This window comes from Crocodylus porosus, unplaced genomic scaffold (genome assembly GCF_001723895.1).
Source record: "Crocodylus porosus isolate Cpor-Errol unplaced genomic scaffold, CroPor_comp1, whole genome shotgun sequence".
Lineage (NCBI taxonomy): Eukaryota > Metazoa > Chordata > Crocodylia > Crocodylidae > Crocodylus > Crocodylus porosus.
Window position 1 is genome coordinate 24,658,799 of NW_017728886.1, and position 17,783 is coordinate 24,676,581.

At 37.8% G+C, this 17,783-nt stretch overlaps 1 protein-coding gene across 4 annotated transcripts in view; it reads left to right on the top strand.

Annotated features, from left to right (window-relative positions):
- The window catches only part of NRP1 (neuropilin 1), a 151,121-nt gene extending 133,810 nt beyond the window's left edge, over positions 1-17,311 (top strand). For 2 of the 4 annotated variants that reach the window (XM_019531006.1, XM_019531023.1), the window contains exons 13-17: positions 5,200-5,337; positions 9,414-9,688; positions 10,157-10,250; positions 12,524-12,580; positions 13,714-17,311. In XM_019531006.1, the coding sequence (XP_019386551.1) occupies positions 5,200-5,337; positions 9,414-9,688; positions 10,157-10,250; positions 12,524-12,580; positions 13,714-14,006 (857 nt within the window). In that variant the 3' untranslated portion in view covers positions 14,007-17,311. The remainder of the gene's footprint in view (positions 1-5,199; positions 5,338-9,413; positions 9,689-10,156; positions 10,251-12,523; positions 12,581-13,713) is intronic. The other 2 variants (XM_019531015.1, XM_019531031.1) reach the window with 1 other exon arrangement.
- Positions 17,312-17,783: the final 472 nt, after the last annotated feature.

Consider the following 17,783-nt stretch of genomic DNA (forward strand, 5'->3'; position numbering starts at 1 on the left):
TTTTTTTAAGATTAAATCTTTTCTAAGCTTTGTAAATTAGAAAGAAAATTAATTGCGATAACTCTAAGCCCTACTTGAACCATACTTTCCATTCCCCACTTAGCTGCATGTGCAAGTTATGCTTATTCTTGTGGGACTGAGTGAACTGTCCAATCATATGACTGACTGCTTTTGGCAAAAATCTTTCAGGATCTCCTCATTGTCTTCATTTAACTTCCCTCTTGCAGCACCTTATTGAGCCAGCTTTTTTCCTGCTATAAAGATAGATTCCTATGAGGTTCTCTCCAGAGTTTTCCAATGTTATTTCCTTACATTGTTCAGAGGAAGCCACTTGTGTCATTGGTCACTACTCCTTTTCAGGGAATAAAGGATAAGATCCAATCCCCAAATCCTGTTCTGTATGTGGCAGAACAGTGAATGAACACAAAAATACTGGATTCTCTATTAAGGCACCATGCAAGATAGTTTTCCATTTTCTGATCCACTGAAGTCACTGGCTACAAAAAGTGTAATTTAAACAAGTCTTGAAGTGATGCTGAATTACTGAGAAACTACTTAGGCTGCCATCTGACCCAGAACTGGGTAAATGGATTAGAGCTACCTTTCCACACTTGAACCAGTTGTGAGCCCATAGATTTAATCCTTATTCCCTGCATGAGCTTATCAACAGAGGGATGTCAATGTTGATTGATGCTGGTTATGAATTTCAAGTGGAACAGATATTCCTGATTAATTTCCTGTGTATATTTTATGTTTCCAGCTTAAGAGTACCTTATTCTGACTTATCTTAATTCACTTTGGAACTGAAATAGTTAATCAGGAATAAGTATCTGGAATTAATCTCTATGTAGACAAATTCTAAATCAATGAAAATGTTGCCATTGATTTCCCTGGGGCCAAGTCCTAAGAACGTTAGAAAGAATAATTATGTCAAAATAACAAAAATGTTTCAAGGTTGAAAATTCTTAGGTGAGAATCTAAATTGTTCCCCAAATCTGAAAAGTGTCCAGCTACCTTGGCATCTAATATATTATTAATAAACCTGCCTGTCAAGGTAACTACCTGTCAGGAGCCAATTCTATTCCTCACCAATATAGCTCTTTTTAAATAACTTCCTTGCAATGGTAAGGAATTGATTTTTAAAATGAGGTGAAATGCTCAGCTCTTACCTATTGACATGTAGACTTAGCTGTACATTTGCATGATATGCTCTCTGTATATGTGCAAGGTCCGGGTAAATCAGAATGTTGAAGAAGGCAACTGTTTTGTTACTTACAATGCTTAATGCCTGGTTTAAGAAAAAGTATAATTCAGGAACCCTGGTGCTAAGATCTATTATACAAAATAATTATATGATATATATAGGGTCTAATTATCATTAGAATGGGTAGTTATAGTTCCTAAAGTAGGGTAAAGGAACCTCAAGATGTCTGTAAATTTCAGTGGCTTTCATTTTAAGGCGACTGTACACTGACAGAGTAGTATAAAAGGCCTGGGTGTAAATAAGAATTAGTCCCAATATGTGCACTTTGAAGCAGTACAGTTATATTGGTCATTTTCCATTGTAATGTTCCTACACCTCTAAGTAGTAGCATCATATGCAGTTTCCTTAGAAGCCTAAACACCATCATGCTCCTTCTCTCCTCTAGTTGGCAGAGCTGCACAAATCTGTCAAAGACTGTGGGCAGGAAAGATTAATAGGCTTGCAAGAAATTCACCCAACTAGATTTTCAAATGACTTACTTATCCAAGTGCAACATTAATGATTCCAGCTGGGAACAAGATGTAGCCAAGAGGCACAGCTGTTGTCTACTTGCAGAAAAGATAAATCTCTCCCCGTTGCATGAGCCCCCATATTTTTAGTGTCATATGGTTTTTGTCTCACATTGGCCATTGATTCTAACAGAAACAGTCTAAGATTCAGTTGCCTTCCTTGCTGTCAATACAAACAAACTTGGAGATGGCTTAAATATTAACTGGAGGATAACCCTGGTATAAGGAGAACATCCAGTGTTATAGAGGCCAAACAACAGCTCCTCTATTTAATTTCCTTCTAGCTGGCAAACTAAGGTGCATGGACATACAAAATGAGGGTATGACTACAGCTACTGTTTCAATCCCTTGTGATCTTTGGTAGGGTAATTTAGAGCAGGTTTTGAACTGTTCTATCTTACATCAGGGGTCAGGAGACACAACTTTTCCAGGGATCACAAAAAACCCTAGGAGATATATGCTTCAGCCAAACGGTCAAAAGCCTATTTTTTTCTTTTAGGGCCCTGAAGCCCCTAATTGATTTTTGGCAAGGTAGATGTGATATCTTTTATTAGACCAACTAGATAGTTGGAAGAAAGTTCTTTGCAAGCTTTCAGGCACAAACACTTTTTGTCAGGCACTGGGGAGACTCTGCTGTTGTTATGAGTTCTCCACGGTAGAAAAGAAGCTCAAGTAATTTGTTGCTGCCCATTTTGGCACGTCTCCTTCAAGTTGTTCTCTCAGCATCTGAAATATCTACCTGCCTTCTGCTCTGTTTTTCTGAAGTATACATTAGCAATAGAAGATTTTTTGAGGAAACAAACAGGGTTCAAGGAATGCTTTAAGTAATGGAGTACATATAGTGAGCCAAACCTTACTCACATGAGGCATCATTTTAACTTTAATGGGACCACTTTGTACATTGAGATATTTGACCCATTACCATCAATAGGATTACTCCTGAAGAAGCATGTTTTTGTCTAAAATCATAGTATGTCAAAGCTTAGGAACACTTCTGAATCAGACTTATAATCCATCCAGTCCAGTACAGTACCATCAGTGGATGATACCAAATATGTCAACATTAGGCAGAAACAGGTATTACCTCCCATGAAAGTAAAGTGTCATTTAAATCTCTACATACAGAGATTTCTTAAACCCCAAAGCACAAGGTGTTGCTTCAGTTCCCATACTTCTTTAGTATTACTACTATAATTCAGGATATTCTTATTATCCTTTTAAATGTTCAATCCAATTTTAGATGTTCTTAAGTTTTTGGCTTGAATGGCGTTCTGTGGCAGTAAGTTTCAAACATGTTATGTGAGGAAGTGTTCTCGCTGATCAGTTTTCATAACAAAATTCCTAGTCTTTCTTCTGGAGCGTTCCTGCTGGCTCATTCAGAACCATATGCATACACATGTATGTATAACTGTATTTGTGTATGTATGGTGTCCCTGTTATTTGTCTCCTTTCTAAGGAAAACTTTTTTTTTTTCTATTTGTGCTCATTAATATGGTGCAATGTCTGCCAATCAATGTAGTGTGCATATCACAGTTCTCCTGTACTGGGTTTGTAGACTGTTAAGGGTTATCACAGACTTTGCATCACAAACTTTGCAATCCTTTTGGGGGCAAATAAGATTAATGGTGTATCAGGTTCTTCCTATAGTGCTTTTTTTATAAATAGGTCCATGGCTATGATATTAGAGCAGGGGCAGGCAATTATTTTGGAAGAAGGGCTGCTTACTGAGTTTTGGCAAGCCATCAAGGGCCACATGACAGGCAGCCAGGGGCAGATAAATACTAATTTTCTAAAATTTTTAGGTGCCCCGCAGGCCGGACAGAATGGCCTGGAGGGCCACATCTGGCCCATGGGCTGCATTTTGCCCACCCCTGTATTAGAGTCTGGCAATATAACTCTGTCTAGATGTTCTTAGGTGTAAAGGGATATTTTTCACGAACTTAATAATCTTTCTTTAAAAACCTCCCTTCAAAGAGAAACCTTAATGAATTTCATATTGCGGAGTTTCTTACTCATTCTTTCTTCTATGACAAATGGTCTTCCTGGTCTGTGGAAAAGCTCGGAGTTTTGCTCCATCAAACTTTTGAGGCCCCAAGGTCCAGGGTTATATAATCCAGAGATCCAGAGGCTGTATGGGAAATCTACACAGTTTTGCCCTTACCTCCCAAGCCCTGCAGCTCCTAGGAGAGCATGCCCTACAGGTGTTATGTTCCAGTTTCCCTCAACAGAAATTGCCATCTCTGCCTATCCATTCTTCTCCCACAATAAAAAGAGGAAATACTGGAATAGAGTGAGTTGTCAGAAAGAAGAATGCAAAAGAGCAGAAGTCCTATCCAAAACTGATACTGTTGAGAGCATGGAGCCCATTGTTTTTAGTCCTTACCCATACAAAACTCTCATTTGAAGTTAATGAAAGTCTTTCCTTGATAAGGACTGAGAAATGACTGATTAATGATTTCAGAAGGTAATGCCTTGAGCAGTCACAGTATTGCACTGGGGACAGGGAATGGAGATTGTGCTAATGGAGTGGTCATTGCTTAAGGTGAACCCTTTTTTCCAAGAGTTCATATTGATGGGAACGGAGTATAACAGATTTTGAAACAGGTTTTAGAATCCACGAATACAAAGAAATCTGCCCCGTATAATCTTTCCATTCAAATTCCAAGTTCAATTGAAAAAAAATAAACTACTTGGTCTTAAACCTTTGGGTAGAATTGAAGAGAAGCTTGAAAACAAGATGTGATCTCATCCTGTCCATAATACCAGACTTCCCTTGCTTTACATGTAGCTTGTTTTGAAGCTTATTTTGAATTGAATTGGCAATGGGCCACATTTGTCTCTTCCCATTTTCAATTTGTTCATTTCAATGCTGCCATCTTGTGGGCCATCTTAACTGCCTGAAACATGCTGATGCAATATTTTACTAAATCTGTAGGCTGTGATTGAGAAAAAGTTCTTTCTTACAAAGTTCCTTTGGTCCTTGCAGTAGGGTTTTGAACTTGCCTTTGTGCTAATCTAAGCATTACTGTGAGCTCTTACATATAGGGAAACAATAGAGTATGAAAAAATATGAACAATTAGCAAAAGATTCTGACAGCTGGGACAGTGTTCCTCTTTTAGGGACAAGTTTTCAATAAAAGTTATCTAAAATGGTCTGAAAAACAGAGAAGTGTATCACCTTACAGAAAAGTCACACAGTCTGCCTTATAAGACCAGAAGAGAGATATGGCTAAAGCAGCTATCAGACATCATTTGATACTTCAGCTATATCCTAGCAATCCTGATCTGTAGGGGCTTCTCAGAATTTCAAGTAGAAATAGCTACTTCCATCATCTGATCAAGACAGTTTGTGGTGGTGGTGATTTAGTACAAATTGTAATTTACATGTATAATGTCATTCTTCCTCCTTACCTCCCTCTATTCCAGAGTTGCCAGCATATGATTTCAGCTGTGGATTTGGCCGGGGATCTCACAAGACTTTCTGCCACTGGGAACATGACAGTCAAGTAGACTTAAAGTGGGCAGTCCTCACTAGCAAAACTGGACCTATTCAAGATCACACAGGTAATCATGAGTTCATGATTAAGCCAACTTAACAGGGAAGGGTCATTTTGTATAATTTCAAAGGCTCCTCCAGAAATTCAGACTTTGCTATATCAAGTAAAGTCACCTACACTATAACATACATATTTTTAAGAGGATGGTACCTAGTTACAGTCACCTGAATCTGTTACTGCCTCTGAGAAAGTATACTTTTTGACAGAAATGAACAGTATTCCCTACTCCTAACCCATTCCCTACTCCTAGCCCATTCTGTCCCCAGTTAGTAACTGTGGAGTACTATGGAGCAATAAGACTTTCAGACGTCCAGAGACCTTTCAATTCTGTCACTCAGCTTATGATCACTATTTAGTGAGATATATAATTATAAATGAAGCCCTGTATTTTCTTGTTAAGTTATGGGTATAGTCTGCCAACGAACAATGTGTAAACCGCTGTTGTAACTTCCAAGACTTCTTTAAACACTCATCTTCCTCAAACACTAGTTGGAGATTCTAGGTATCCCCTTGCCCACCCATTGTTCTTCTACAAATAACATCTCAAGGAACTGATTGGCTGGGCTTTTTTCCCAGAAGTGCTGCCCAACTCATGCTTGACCTTTTTTCCCAGAAGTGCTGCCCAATTCATGCTTCAGCACAATAAAGCAACAAATAGAAAGAAAGGACATTTCAAGACCTGGACACCTCTAGCTTTAACATTCTTTTTTCATACATGTAGATTAATCAAATGTGCTGCAAACGACTTCCCCCTTTTCACTTCTGCAGCCCCTTTGCTTAATGAGAATGACAAGGAAATTAGATAAAATTGGACTTCTTAAATTCTGAGACACTTTCAATTGAATCTTAAGACAAGTACAGCAGTTTTAGAAAAAAACTTAAAATACTTTGACTATAAATGGCACTGTACAAATAAATGGCATCAAATTAACTAAATGCAGTTAGCTGAAAGGAAGGCTATAATGATGGAAAAATTGATGTAAAGTAATGTGAAATGGCTCAGTAGGATCTGACATTGAAAGGAGGTTAAAAGCTGTGTTAGCCAGAGACTGACAAAACCTAAAAGGCATGCATAAGTAAAGCTCTAATTAAGACAATGAAGACAGAGTTCCTGACCCAGAACTCCAATAATATTCTGAAAATGAGAGATATCTGCACTTTGCTACCAAAGAATATTATGAGGAAGAACTTGTCTTCAATCAAGAGCTAAAGAAATTATATTCCTTGAAGAGATTTTATTGCTGCCACTGGACTCTGATATGGTAAAGGACTTATTCTTTCCAGTAGCTGTAGCCTTGATAAGTTTTCAAGGCAGTGTCTTAAAGCTTTTCTCCTCCCTCCCACTGCAACACACAACGGTTTCCAAATTTCTTCTGTGATTCTTAGGTGGCCTTCCCCTCCCCACTGCCTCATTTGCCACCCACCCAGCAGCAGCTACAAAATAAGTATTATGGCAGACTACTAGTAATGTGAAAGAAAATGCAATGATCAACAAGCCAACCAGTGCCTGAGGTCATTGAAGTTAGGCAATTGCTGTCCAAGAGCACTTTTTATACTATGGAGATGCAACACTTATTTTTAGTCACATTCAATTCTCATTTACACTTGAGTAAATCCCTACAAAATAATTTTCATTCTAACAGCCTCCTCCCTGAAGCAATCATTAAGACACTAGGCATGCTTTACAAAATATGCATATGACTCAAGGTTCAACTGGGAAAACCTTTGCACCACCATGTATATCTGGACTGATATGTCTTGCAACTACGTCAGTAATCCTTATTCTTCAGTCACCATCTGGATGTTCCCCCTATCATCTGTTGGGCATATTTATACATGTTTATGTCGCCAGATGAACAACAGAGAGTGATGTAAGAACATGAAGGCATGGAAACCTTAGCTGGAGAAGATGAAGAAAGTTTTACTGCAGTAAGACAGAAACAATCATAATAAATAGTTTGTGCTCCCCAGAACTGTAACAACACAGCTGGGCATCCAGCACAGCTTCGTCATGGAGGGGGATGCTCCAGTTGCCCTGCCCTACTTATGCTACTGGTGCTTCCATAATCTTACCTTACCTTTTTCCTCCTGTCTTTTCTTTTGTTTAAACGTTGAATATGACTGTGGCTGGGTAATTTAGAATTTCACTGACACCTGATTTCTTGATAAGCTTTGTGTTCTGACATCTGGTTCTTTGGCAGGAATTTATTCTACACATTTAAGATTCTTAGCTTGTGTAAGCTGACCCAGGTCCATTGAGTCTGGGGGAGAATTACTTCATTGAGCATAGGATCCAGGCATACAACTGAGTATTTAGAGTATGAATGTCTCACTGTTGGATGGAAATAAAAAATATCACAAGAGACAGTCTGGTGTTAGCCTGTCATCAAAATTGATTAAAATGTCCATTCTTCTCTTCTAACTTGATTATGACTGAGATTTTCAAAGGAACCTACACAAATTCAGTGCCCAAATCCCAGTGTATCAGCTTCTTGTACTCTTTGGAAAACCTGATCCATAATTTTGAGAGTGTCTCAAAAATATATTATGCCAACTTTATCCTTTAAGACACAGTGACCAACCTGTGGCATGAGTGCCACAAGTGGCACAGGGAGGCTCTGTGTGGCACACAACAGAACAGGGAAGGAAAAGGCGGCACAGTGTCATATAGGACAGGGAGCAAAAGCCAGAGCAGCAGATTGGGCAGGGGAAGGAGGTTGGAGTAGCACTCTGGGAGGATGAGGGGTTAATTTGAAGCTCACATACCAAACAGTTTGTCCACCACTGCCTTAAGATAATGAAGTGACCCTGGGGATGCTTTAATTGATAAATTAATTATGGCAATATATTTTTATTGAGAAACAGTTCAACCACACTCAGTGTGTTTCAGACCCTGATCTCTAAATGTGGCTGTGTAAAATCATTTTATTCTTGTATGGTTATTCCTAACAGAAGATAAAATAAAATACAGTAAAGTATTTAAAAGCAGATTTAAAATAGCCCTTCACAGAAAAATGTAGAGTAGGCCAAGGGTGTACTTGGTAGCCATGTTGGTCCGAGACAAAAAGACATACAAAAAACTAGAACTCTTGGTTCCAAAATAGTACCTTTTATTTGACCAACTGGAAAATGGCAAGAAAATTGTCCTTTTCTGCAAGCTTTCAGGATCAAAGTCCCTTTGTCAGTCTTTGGGAAAAGTGTAGATGGTACAAGATGGTAAAAAGTCCCCATAGGTAGAAAATAAACTTCATTTTTGCATAGAGGGAGCTGAAGATGGAAGTCTGTCCCTCTGGGTCCATGAGAGTGTCTTTGTGAGCTGTGTTGAGTAGCTCTTTGATGTGTTGATCAGGTAGAATTCCTTCCCGGGAGGTGTCAGATGGCAGGCAGGGAGCCAAAAAAACTTCCTTGTTCTTCTGCAATGAAGTTTAAAAACAATGAGTAGGCCAAGGCATATTTATATACCTATTATATATTTATATAATGAGCTAGCAGGAAATGATTAACTTGGGAATTCTTAGGAAATGTACATTAATATCATCTCTTTTTTGTTGTAACTCACCATAGTGATTTTTAAAAAATTTGCCAGGATGGAGAAGCCTAATTATGAACCAAATCATAGTACTGTGGCTGATGTTCACTGTGGCATGCAAAGCTCACTTGCAGTTGCTCAGAAATGGAGATTCACCATGTGCATTACGATGTCTGCTCTAGTTTACAATATGTCCCTACTAAAGAGAGACATCCATGGTGCATCAGGCTGGATTATAGATTCACAGATGCTAGGGTCAGAAGGGACTTCAGTGGATCATTGAGTCCAACCCCCTGCCCACGGCAGAAAAAAAAATGCTGGGGTCATGTGACTCCAACCAGGTGCTTGTCCAGTCTCTTCTTGAAGACCCCCGAGGTAGGTGGTGCTCTCCCCTACATTTCCTTAGAATTACCAAATTAATCATTTCCTGCTAGCTCATTAGTGAAGCTTCTGACATATACATCTGGAAGAGTACAGAATGATTCTGAAATGTTTTTTAGATTAATGAAAAGTAAAAGTTGGTCATTCTTTCTAACACAGTATTAATGTCACAGCAGGAGATGGCAATTTCATTTACTCACAAGCTGACGAAAGCCAGAAAGGAAAGGTCGCACGGCTGCTAAGCCCTGTGATTTACTCGCAGAACTCGGCACACTGTATGACATTCTGGTATCATATGTCTGGCCCCCACGTTGGCACCCTGAAGATCAAACTGAGATACCAAAAGCCAGATGATTATGATCAAGATCTGTGGACACTGAGTGGACACCAGGGGAACTGCTGGAAGGAAGGACGTGTTCTTCTTCACAAGTCTATGAAACATTATCAAGTAAGATCAGTCAGCCTTGCTTTGGATCCACAGAGTCAAGGTCTAAGAGATTTTGCTGGCTGTATTTTATAAGCCACTGTAGAAAATGTTAATGGACAGTTTTGTACACAATATTATATACCTGTATGTGGAATACTGTTGCCATGACAGTAAATAACAGCAGCATATTTCATGGTATTCCAGATGACAGCAATATAAGCAATTTGTTGGAGAAGGTCAGAAAAACTACTTTACAAATCATTTCTCATATGTCCAAATGTTGCACTTGCACTGCAGCTATTATTGATAATGTAAAAATCTTTAGAAAAGTTGTCAAATTATTGAATACAACATTGGCATGTGACCAGTATTGATTGATAACAAGCCAAGTATGCACATCTGACACCATGTGAACTTAAGTTTCATGTTTATTTTAAAAAGTCTCTATTATTAGCAATAAAAGAATGTAAACTTACAACATTTTTCCAGGTGGTCATTGAGGGAGAAATTGGAAAAGGAACTGGAGGAATTGCTGTCGATGACATTAATATTGACAACCGCATTGCACAAGAGGATTGCCGAAGTAAGTATGAATAGCAAGAAACCACTAAAAAGTCCCAGCCAAAATATGATTCATTCTGCTCTAGTCACTGTTGCTTTGTTGAGAAAGGGTCATATTATGCTATTATTTATTAATATTAGTGAGAGTTTTTCCATCCTGAACCATGATCCAGCTCACTGCTTGAGTCTTTCCCTAGTTAAAACTTACAGTTAAGTCAAGGACTACAGACTGGGGCCAACATTTAATTTCTAAAGATCCCATTAAGGATATGTCTACAGAGCACAAAACAGCACCATGTTGAGATATCCAAGCTATATCTGACTGAACTTTCTCCAAAACCAGAAGCAAGTACAGCCACCTCCCTAGATCCTAGAAGCTGACTTGGTGCTATACCAGCTTACTCAGAGCTAGCACACATCTCTCTACATGGCATTGCATTGCACCATAGACATAACCCAACTTGTATCTGCTTTGCCCTAAAACACTGTCCACAGCTGGCATTAGGTATGGTGTTAGTGTTGGAGCAAATAAAGGAGGCTAGTTATATTTCTAATCTTCTGTATGACATCATTTTGAATAAAAGTCATTTCTACAATACCGACTGCTAACTAAGAACAACTTCCCAAGGTAAGACTAATCACATAGTCACAGAAAATAGAAATTAAGAGACTTTTTAGATCATCATGTTTCTAAGTTTTTTAGTCCTTTTGTATCATGTCTTTATTTTAATTGATGCTCAAAATGCTAACCAGCTTTGTAAAATAAGTCAGTATCTCTGACTAGTTGTTTAGTCCCTCTGCTAGACTATCAGTGGAAATATTATAGAAGATGTACAACTAGTGATCCATGTTCCACTTCACTGATCACCTTCCCAAAAACTTGACATCATAATCACTACCTTTGATTTATGGTCTCTTAGTTTGTATCCTACCTACACCAATATAATTTATCATTGAGATAAGATTTTGTAAAGCACTTTTAAATGTTTTATGAAAATCTAGATTTATTATAAAACCTTTCGCCTCTTTCACCTGCTGTTTTATAATTCTGCAATGGTTGTGACAGCTTTTTTCTAATGATCAGCTTCTAAAGATGGGGTGTATTCTGCAGCATAAGAACATGGCATGTTCAGCTGCTCAGTAGAAAAGCTGAGTACTTATGAGAGACTTGTGAGCATCTGGACACAAAACAGTCCCTATTTACTGTATTCAGTGATGATCCTATGTACAGCACATACTGCTGTTAATCTGGCAGCAATCTCAGGAAAAAAAGTGTTGTCCTTGGGTTAAAAAGCCCTTGGCAATGACCCCATCACAGGAAGTGAGAATGGAACCAGGATGGTCATTACAAACTCATACCATCTTAGTTAACAGTATAATTCTAGCCTATGTATCTATTAGCCACTAGAGGGGGGCTTAATAAACTTCAGCAGCACGTTACACAGATTTTAGACAGATCCAATCTGGTTACATAGTCTAGGGTGGAGGTGGATTTGAGGAGGCTGTACATTCTCTATAAACCTTAGAATCCAGCCCTGTGGAGGACAATGCACACACAGCAACCCTGCCACCGTGAAGCAGAATGCTAGAACCATAATGCTAAGCTGCAGTGTGGCTGGCCCCTCTCTCACACCGCTGCCTAGCTAGGAGAATAATTTTCTACCTACTCCACACACTTCCTAAGCACCTGGCTCACTTATTCAGGCTGGATGCTAGTTGAAGGATTTGGGCCTTGGAGTTCAAATCAATTACAATTTATTTATTTACATATAAATAGAGCAGAAAGGCTGACAACAGACAGAGCCAAGTGGAGAGCACTTGTCCATCGTGTCACTAACCCTCTTGACAAGCATGACACTTGATTGATTGTTCAAATCAAAGACCCAATTGTGCAACTCTTACTCACACAAGTAGTCCTTACTCAGAAAAGTAGCTCCCACTGGAGCCAGTAGAACTATTCTTGTGATTAAATACTTTGCTGATGAAGGGTTGAAGAATTGGGCTTCAAAATTGTAAATACAGTGAATGAGATGCTAATTTCGCATACTGATTTCTCTTTCCCAGACATGGAAAACCCCTGCTGATAACTCTAACAGTGTGCCAAGATTGGGCGGAGCGGAATTTTTAAACCTTTTTTTCTGTTAATTTTCAGAGCCCATCATAATGAACGGCTCTGTCAAGCTGACATAATGATGCTCTAACATAGAAAAATCTGCTATCCCATTATTGCCAGCACGATAGTCAATCAGTGTTTGTAACCCTAATAATCAATGTCAATTCTCTTTGCTTCATTAGAATCAACTGATGTGGAGAAGGAAATAGATGAAGAAGACCCAGAAAGTAATCAAACAGGTAAAAGCAATCTTATTGTTAAAATGGAATATATTAGACAGCATATTTTCATGTACATTCCGGAACTCTGTAATCCCTTTTTGTTAAGTGCTGTAATCATGGATGATACTGAATGTTTCCGATTTTTTTATTATATAAATTATAATATATATGACATTTAAGGCAGCCTTAAATAAAAGTCCATGAAATCATGCAGAAGCATTAAAGCTATGCACTTCTATATTAAATCTCACAATAGAATCTGCTTGATTAGAGTTTTCTTATCTAAAGTTCATTTCCTTTGTTGAAAAAATCCTATCATATCTTATAATTTATGTTGCCTACAGTATCTAGGTAATTAGGCCAAAAACTCTCCCAGCTAATCATTTCTCACACTGCACTGAAAATGTCCCATTACGGCCAATCTAGCAAAATACTGTGCTTTTTTTCCCCAGCAATAAAATAATAGTTGTAAATGTAGTATTAAATGCATCCTATTATCCTGATTTTCCTTTTTTCAAACAAAGAGCTGAGACATGCCTCTGCTGAAGTCAGTGGCAATGCTTTTTTTTCAAAGTTCTCTCTCAGTTTTAATTACAAAATTAGCAGGATTTTTATGGTCATCCATCATCATATCTCTATCATAAATCCAGAAAGGTTCTGGGAAACCATGATGACATGAGGAGACAAAACATTACTTTTCCAGCATTCACATCCCAGGGACTAATTCTTGTCTATTGAAGTTAAAAGAGTAAACCTGGTGCCAAATGGCTTTGAGGTCAAAATTGGTCTTTTGGTTTGTAAATGTTCCCATGTGGCTAAACTAAGTCTGTAGTCAAGTTATACAAAATGACAAACGAGCCCAGATGTATTCTATCTGCCTGCTGTATTATCTCAGGACTCACTTGAATCCCGAGCCAAAAGGATCAGATCAGTAATGACTTACAGCAAACCCAGAGGTAGAGGAAAACACATAATAATCAGTATCTGAGCAATTTTGTAGTTTTTAGCTATAAATTACTTTTCCAGAGAGAAAAATAATGCAGACACTTTTGTTAAAATCTAAACATTCTTCCTCCAAAACTCTAACTCAAATTAAAAATCAATTCTTACACTCAGTCCTAAAAATGTTGCAATTGTTTATTCCATTTCAGGATTTACTTCTTCGTATCCTGTAGAAAGGGATGAATATAATGATAACATCTCCAGGAAGCCAGGCAATGTGCTGAAGACCCTAGACCCTATTCTTATTACTATTATAGCCATGAGTGCATTGGGTGTGCTGTTAGGAGCCATCTGTGGAGTTGTTCTTTATTGTGCCTGTTGGCACAATGGGATGTCAGACAGGAACTTATCTGCACTGGAGAATTACAATTTTGAACTAGTGGATGGTGTTAAATTGAAAAAAGATAAACTAAACACACAGAGTTCTTACTCAGAAGCATGAAGGTATAAAGTAACTAAAGAAGTGTCAGAGAATTGGAATGGAAGGACATGACTTGATTGTGCTGGGAACTGTTGATCTTTTACTGTACAGGCTGAAAAGTGCGTTGATGACACTGAGCCAGGCTTTTCTCAGGAGCTTCAATGGGTGTAACCAATAAACATGGACAACAATCTGTGTTAATCTGAATCATGTACAGTCTGCTTTTTCTGTTGGTTTCATTTGAAATAATCAAATGCTGGTGTTGAGACCAAGTATGATGACTTACAGTTCATTTTGTCTTTCTTTCTCTCCCTCTCTCTTGGTTTTCTTTTATGGATAGATTTATTTTTACTGTGCAAAATCCAAGATGCTGTCACAAAGTGTATTCAGTGGGGTCCTTTTGATGGACATGCTGTCTGTAGCCTAGTGGCCAGAAAATAATCAGAGTAACAGCAAGTGGACTCCTGCACCTGTATTTGTGTATAATTGCTCGTGTTGTGCATAGGCAAAGAAGGTTAGGGTGTTTTTGAAAAGTACTGTAGCCTCAGTACCGATATGGTGTGTCAGCTCTGTTTACAAAGCAATACAGTCAAATTTTATTGATGTTTTTCAGTGTTGTACTAAACTTCGTGCTTGTGAATTCCATAAAAGAATATGTGCCATCATTAGACACAACTGGCAACTGAGTGTACTGCCTATAATCAAAACAAAAGTCCTTGGCACTGGCTAGTGTATGTCCTCTCAAGTGCCTTTTAGTTTGTACTGCTTCTCATTGTGTTAACATTAGCTACAACTCTGTTTCCCTCCAGTTAAAGCCCTTGTCTTTAATCATACTCTGGTGGCTCACTGACTAAGAGAGTATATTTTAGTGTAAGAAATAGCCTCCACAAGGCAAGGGCTAATCAAATTTGACAACTTGGCTCGAATGTTCTGCTTTCTGTATTTCAATTTCATGTCTGTTGACCCTTTTGTATAAAGCTGCAATATTCTCTTTTATTGTTCTTTCATATAGAATGTATTTTCAAATGTAAACTCTTTTCTCTCTCTTTCTCTTTCTCTCTGAGTAGATTGCATAAACATTTGCCATTGTCAAGGAAAGAAAACTGCAGCTTTAACTTGCTGGTAATGGCAAAAGATTTTACTAGATTTGTGTTAAAAAATAAGGGAAAATTCTTAACTTTACCCTCCAAAGTCGAACTTTGGGTTTCTTGTTAACAGCATAAAGTGACAGTATCTTTTTTCCTTAAGTTATGAAAAATCTCTTTTACTTTTACCCAGATGCCTATTAATAGGTATTTACATTTAGGAAAATAATTAAGAATTTCCTTATTGAAAGATTGCCTTCAAAGATAGAAATGATCCTTTTCCCTCTACTTTCAACCAAGAGAGGGTTCTGTGGTCTCCTTGAGGTCTGTCTATTCATACTAATCAGGATCATATCCATGTTAATCAGAGTTATTCATGGGTACTGAGGGTACCTGAAATGTGCAGCGACATAATGATTACGGTCAGGTTATATCAAGGAAGCAATTTTAGTCTAGGTGCTTTTCTCACAGTTTTCAAGAGAATAAACAATACTATCCCTAGAGCATACAGCTTCCTTGTATGTTCACTTTGTGAAGTTAGTGATTGATACAACTGGATGAAAAATGTAAAAAAAAGATTCACAAAGAATGAGCTTGACAACTGAAGTGCCAATTTCCAATGTTTTAAATAAATTATTGGCATAATAAATCAATGGCTTATGTAGCTGGTCCAACAAGGTAAGAAGTTAGCTATGGAGGGCACAACTGTGCTACCGTGCAGGTAAGCAAAGACATTTAAAACCCACTCCTCCATCTCCTTCCTGGCATGACCGATCACCAGTTTTGGGGAAGATGAGAGAGCTGCTTTCCTAGGACCTCTTCCCTTCCCCTTTAGCAGATTGGTGGGGAGTGGATGAAGAGGGAAGGAAGTAGAGAAGCTTAACTCCACATTTTCCACAATATACTAAAAGCTCCAGTGGAGTTAAGCCAACAGAAAGACACTGGGGCAAGTGAGAGCATGGAAAGTGCTGCAGTAATTTAATTCCTCCTTGGAGCAATGCTGAATCAGGGAAGATAAAGTTTTTCTCCAGGGCTGCTCCCATAGGACACTATGCAGTATCTTCATGCAGGGATAAAACTAAATACAATCTCAATCCACCATATAACATCTTACGTGTTAGCAGTAGTCAAAAAATGAAAGATTTTTTACTAAGTCACAATGGAAAAAGCAAACTATTAGTTAATGATACTATGGAGTCCTTCAAAACGATCTGAAAAGCTGGAATACCCTCAGAAGTCAGGTTTGAGGGTGAAATCCTGGCCTCCTTAAAATAAACAGTAGAACTCTCAATGATGTCAGCGGAGCCTGGATTTTCAGTCATACGTACCTGATACCACAACCCGGCCACGTGAGTAAGAAGACAGCTAGTGAATTATCCCAAAGAAGATTATTTTTACTGCACTTGTATCATAGTATCATAATTTAATTGCTTAGGGTCTGTTCTCCCTTAGATGAAAACATATTTATTCTATTAAACAGAATGGGAGCAACACACATGGGTTGCCTTTAAGAGGAAACCCTGGTGCATGGGCCTGATCTGAGGTTACTGAAGCTTTTCCACTGATTTCAGTGGATTTCAGATAAATGTCCATTCTTGGTCCAATTTAAATTTGGGGGGAAGCTTTTTTGCTTTTTTTTAAACAATTGATCTTAACAAATTAAAGAAAAAAAATATCTCCCTTACAGTCTTCAGGCATACAGAGCAATGAAGATTTGGTTTCTCTGAAGGTAATGGAATGAAAATTGCCCTTCAATAAAGGAAAAATGATACTGCAACTTTACATTGAAAAGTATCTTGCACTGAGAAATATATTTAAAAAATATGTTTATAAAGTTATTAATTTGTAAAGGCAGTGTTACAAAATGTTCAGTTTATATTGTTTTAGATTGTTTCATAATTTTTAAAGTGTAAAATAACATATTTTTTCTTTATTGAAAAACTATAAAAAAATCTTCTGTAGTAAAATGATTTCATTTTACTGGTATATTATTGCTTCATGTTTTGTACCATCATAAGATTTTGTGCAAATTTTTTTTACAGAAATTTTATTTTCTATGACAATATGACACTTGTAAACTGTTGTTTCAAAATGAACAGCGAAGCCTTAACTTTAAATGACATTTGTATTCTCAGACACGGAGTAGCATAAAAACACATAGAACTGAACTGTAATTTAAATTTCCAAACTATGACTACTACATTCCAAAGAAACAGTTGAATTAAACATTTTCATAAAATATCCCATACCTGATGCCTTTTATTATGCTTAGATGGATTGTTTTCAAGATAGTCTTTTTAAATTGTCTTTTTTAGTATCTTGTAAAAAGCGCAATATTTAATAGGGTCTAATTTGTTAGAAAAGAACCTTATTTTTAGAATAAAAAGATGACACACCATATTTTGTTAGATTCAGTCTGCCTCAAATTATCTTAAACTCATAGAGCCCTAGCCTGTAGCCATTATTCACATAAAAATAATATACCCTCCCTTGTCAAGGGCAGCCCAAGAAATAGGCATCACTTCTTTGGTACATTAGCCATGTGCTGCCCTCTGAAGTCTAAGGCCTTGATTCATTTCTGAAGGTCAACCCAACAACCAGGCAGAGTTCTACAGGAGTCTGCTACCCTTACTAGAGATGCACAGTTTGGCTTGGTAGGATCAGGACATCTGGAATGACTGATCTAAATACAGCTGACTTAATGTTGGAAGAC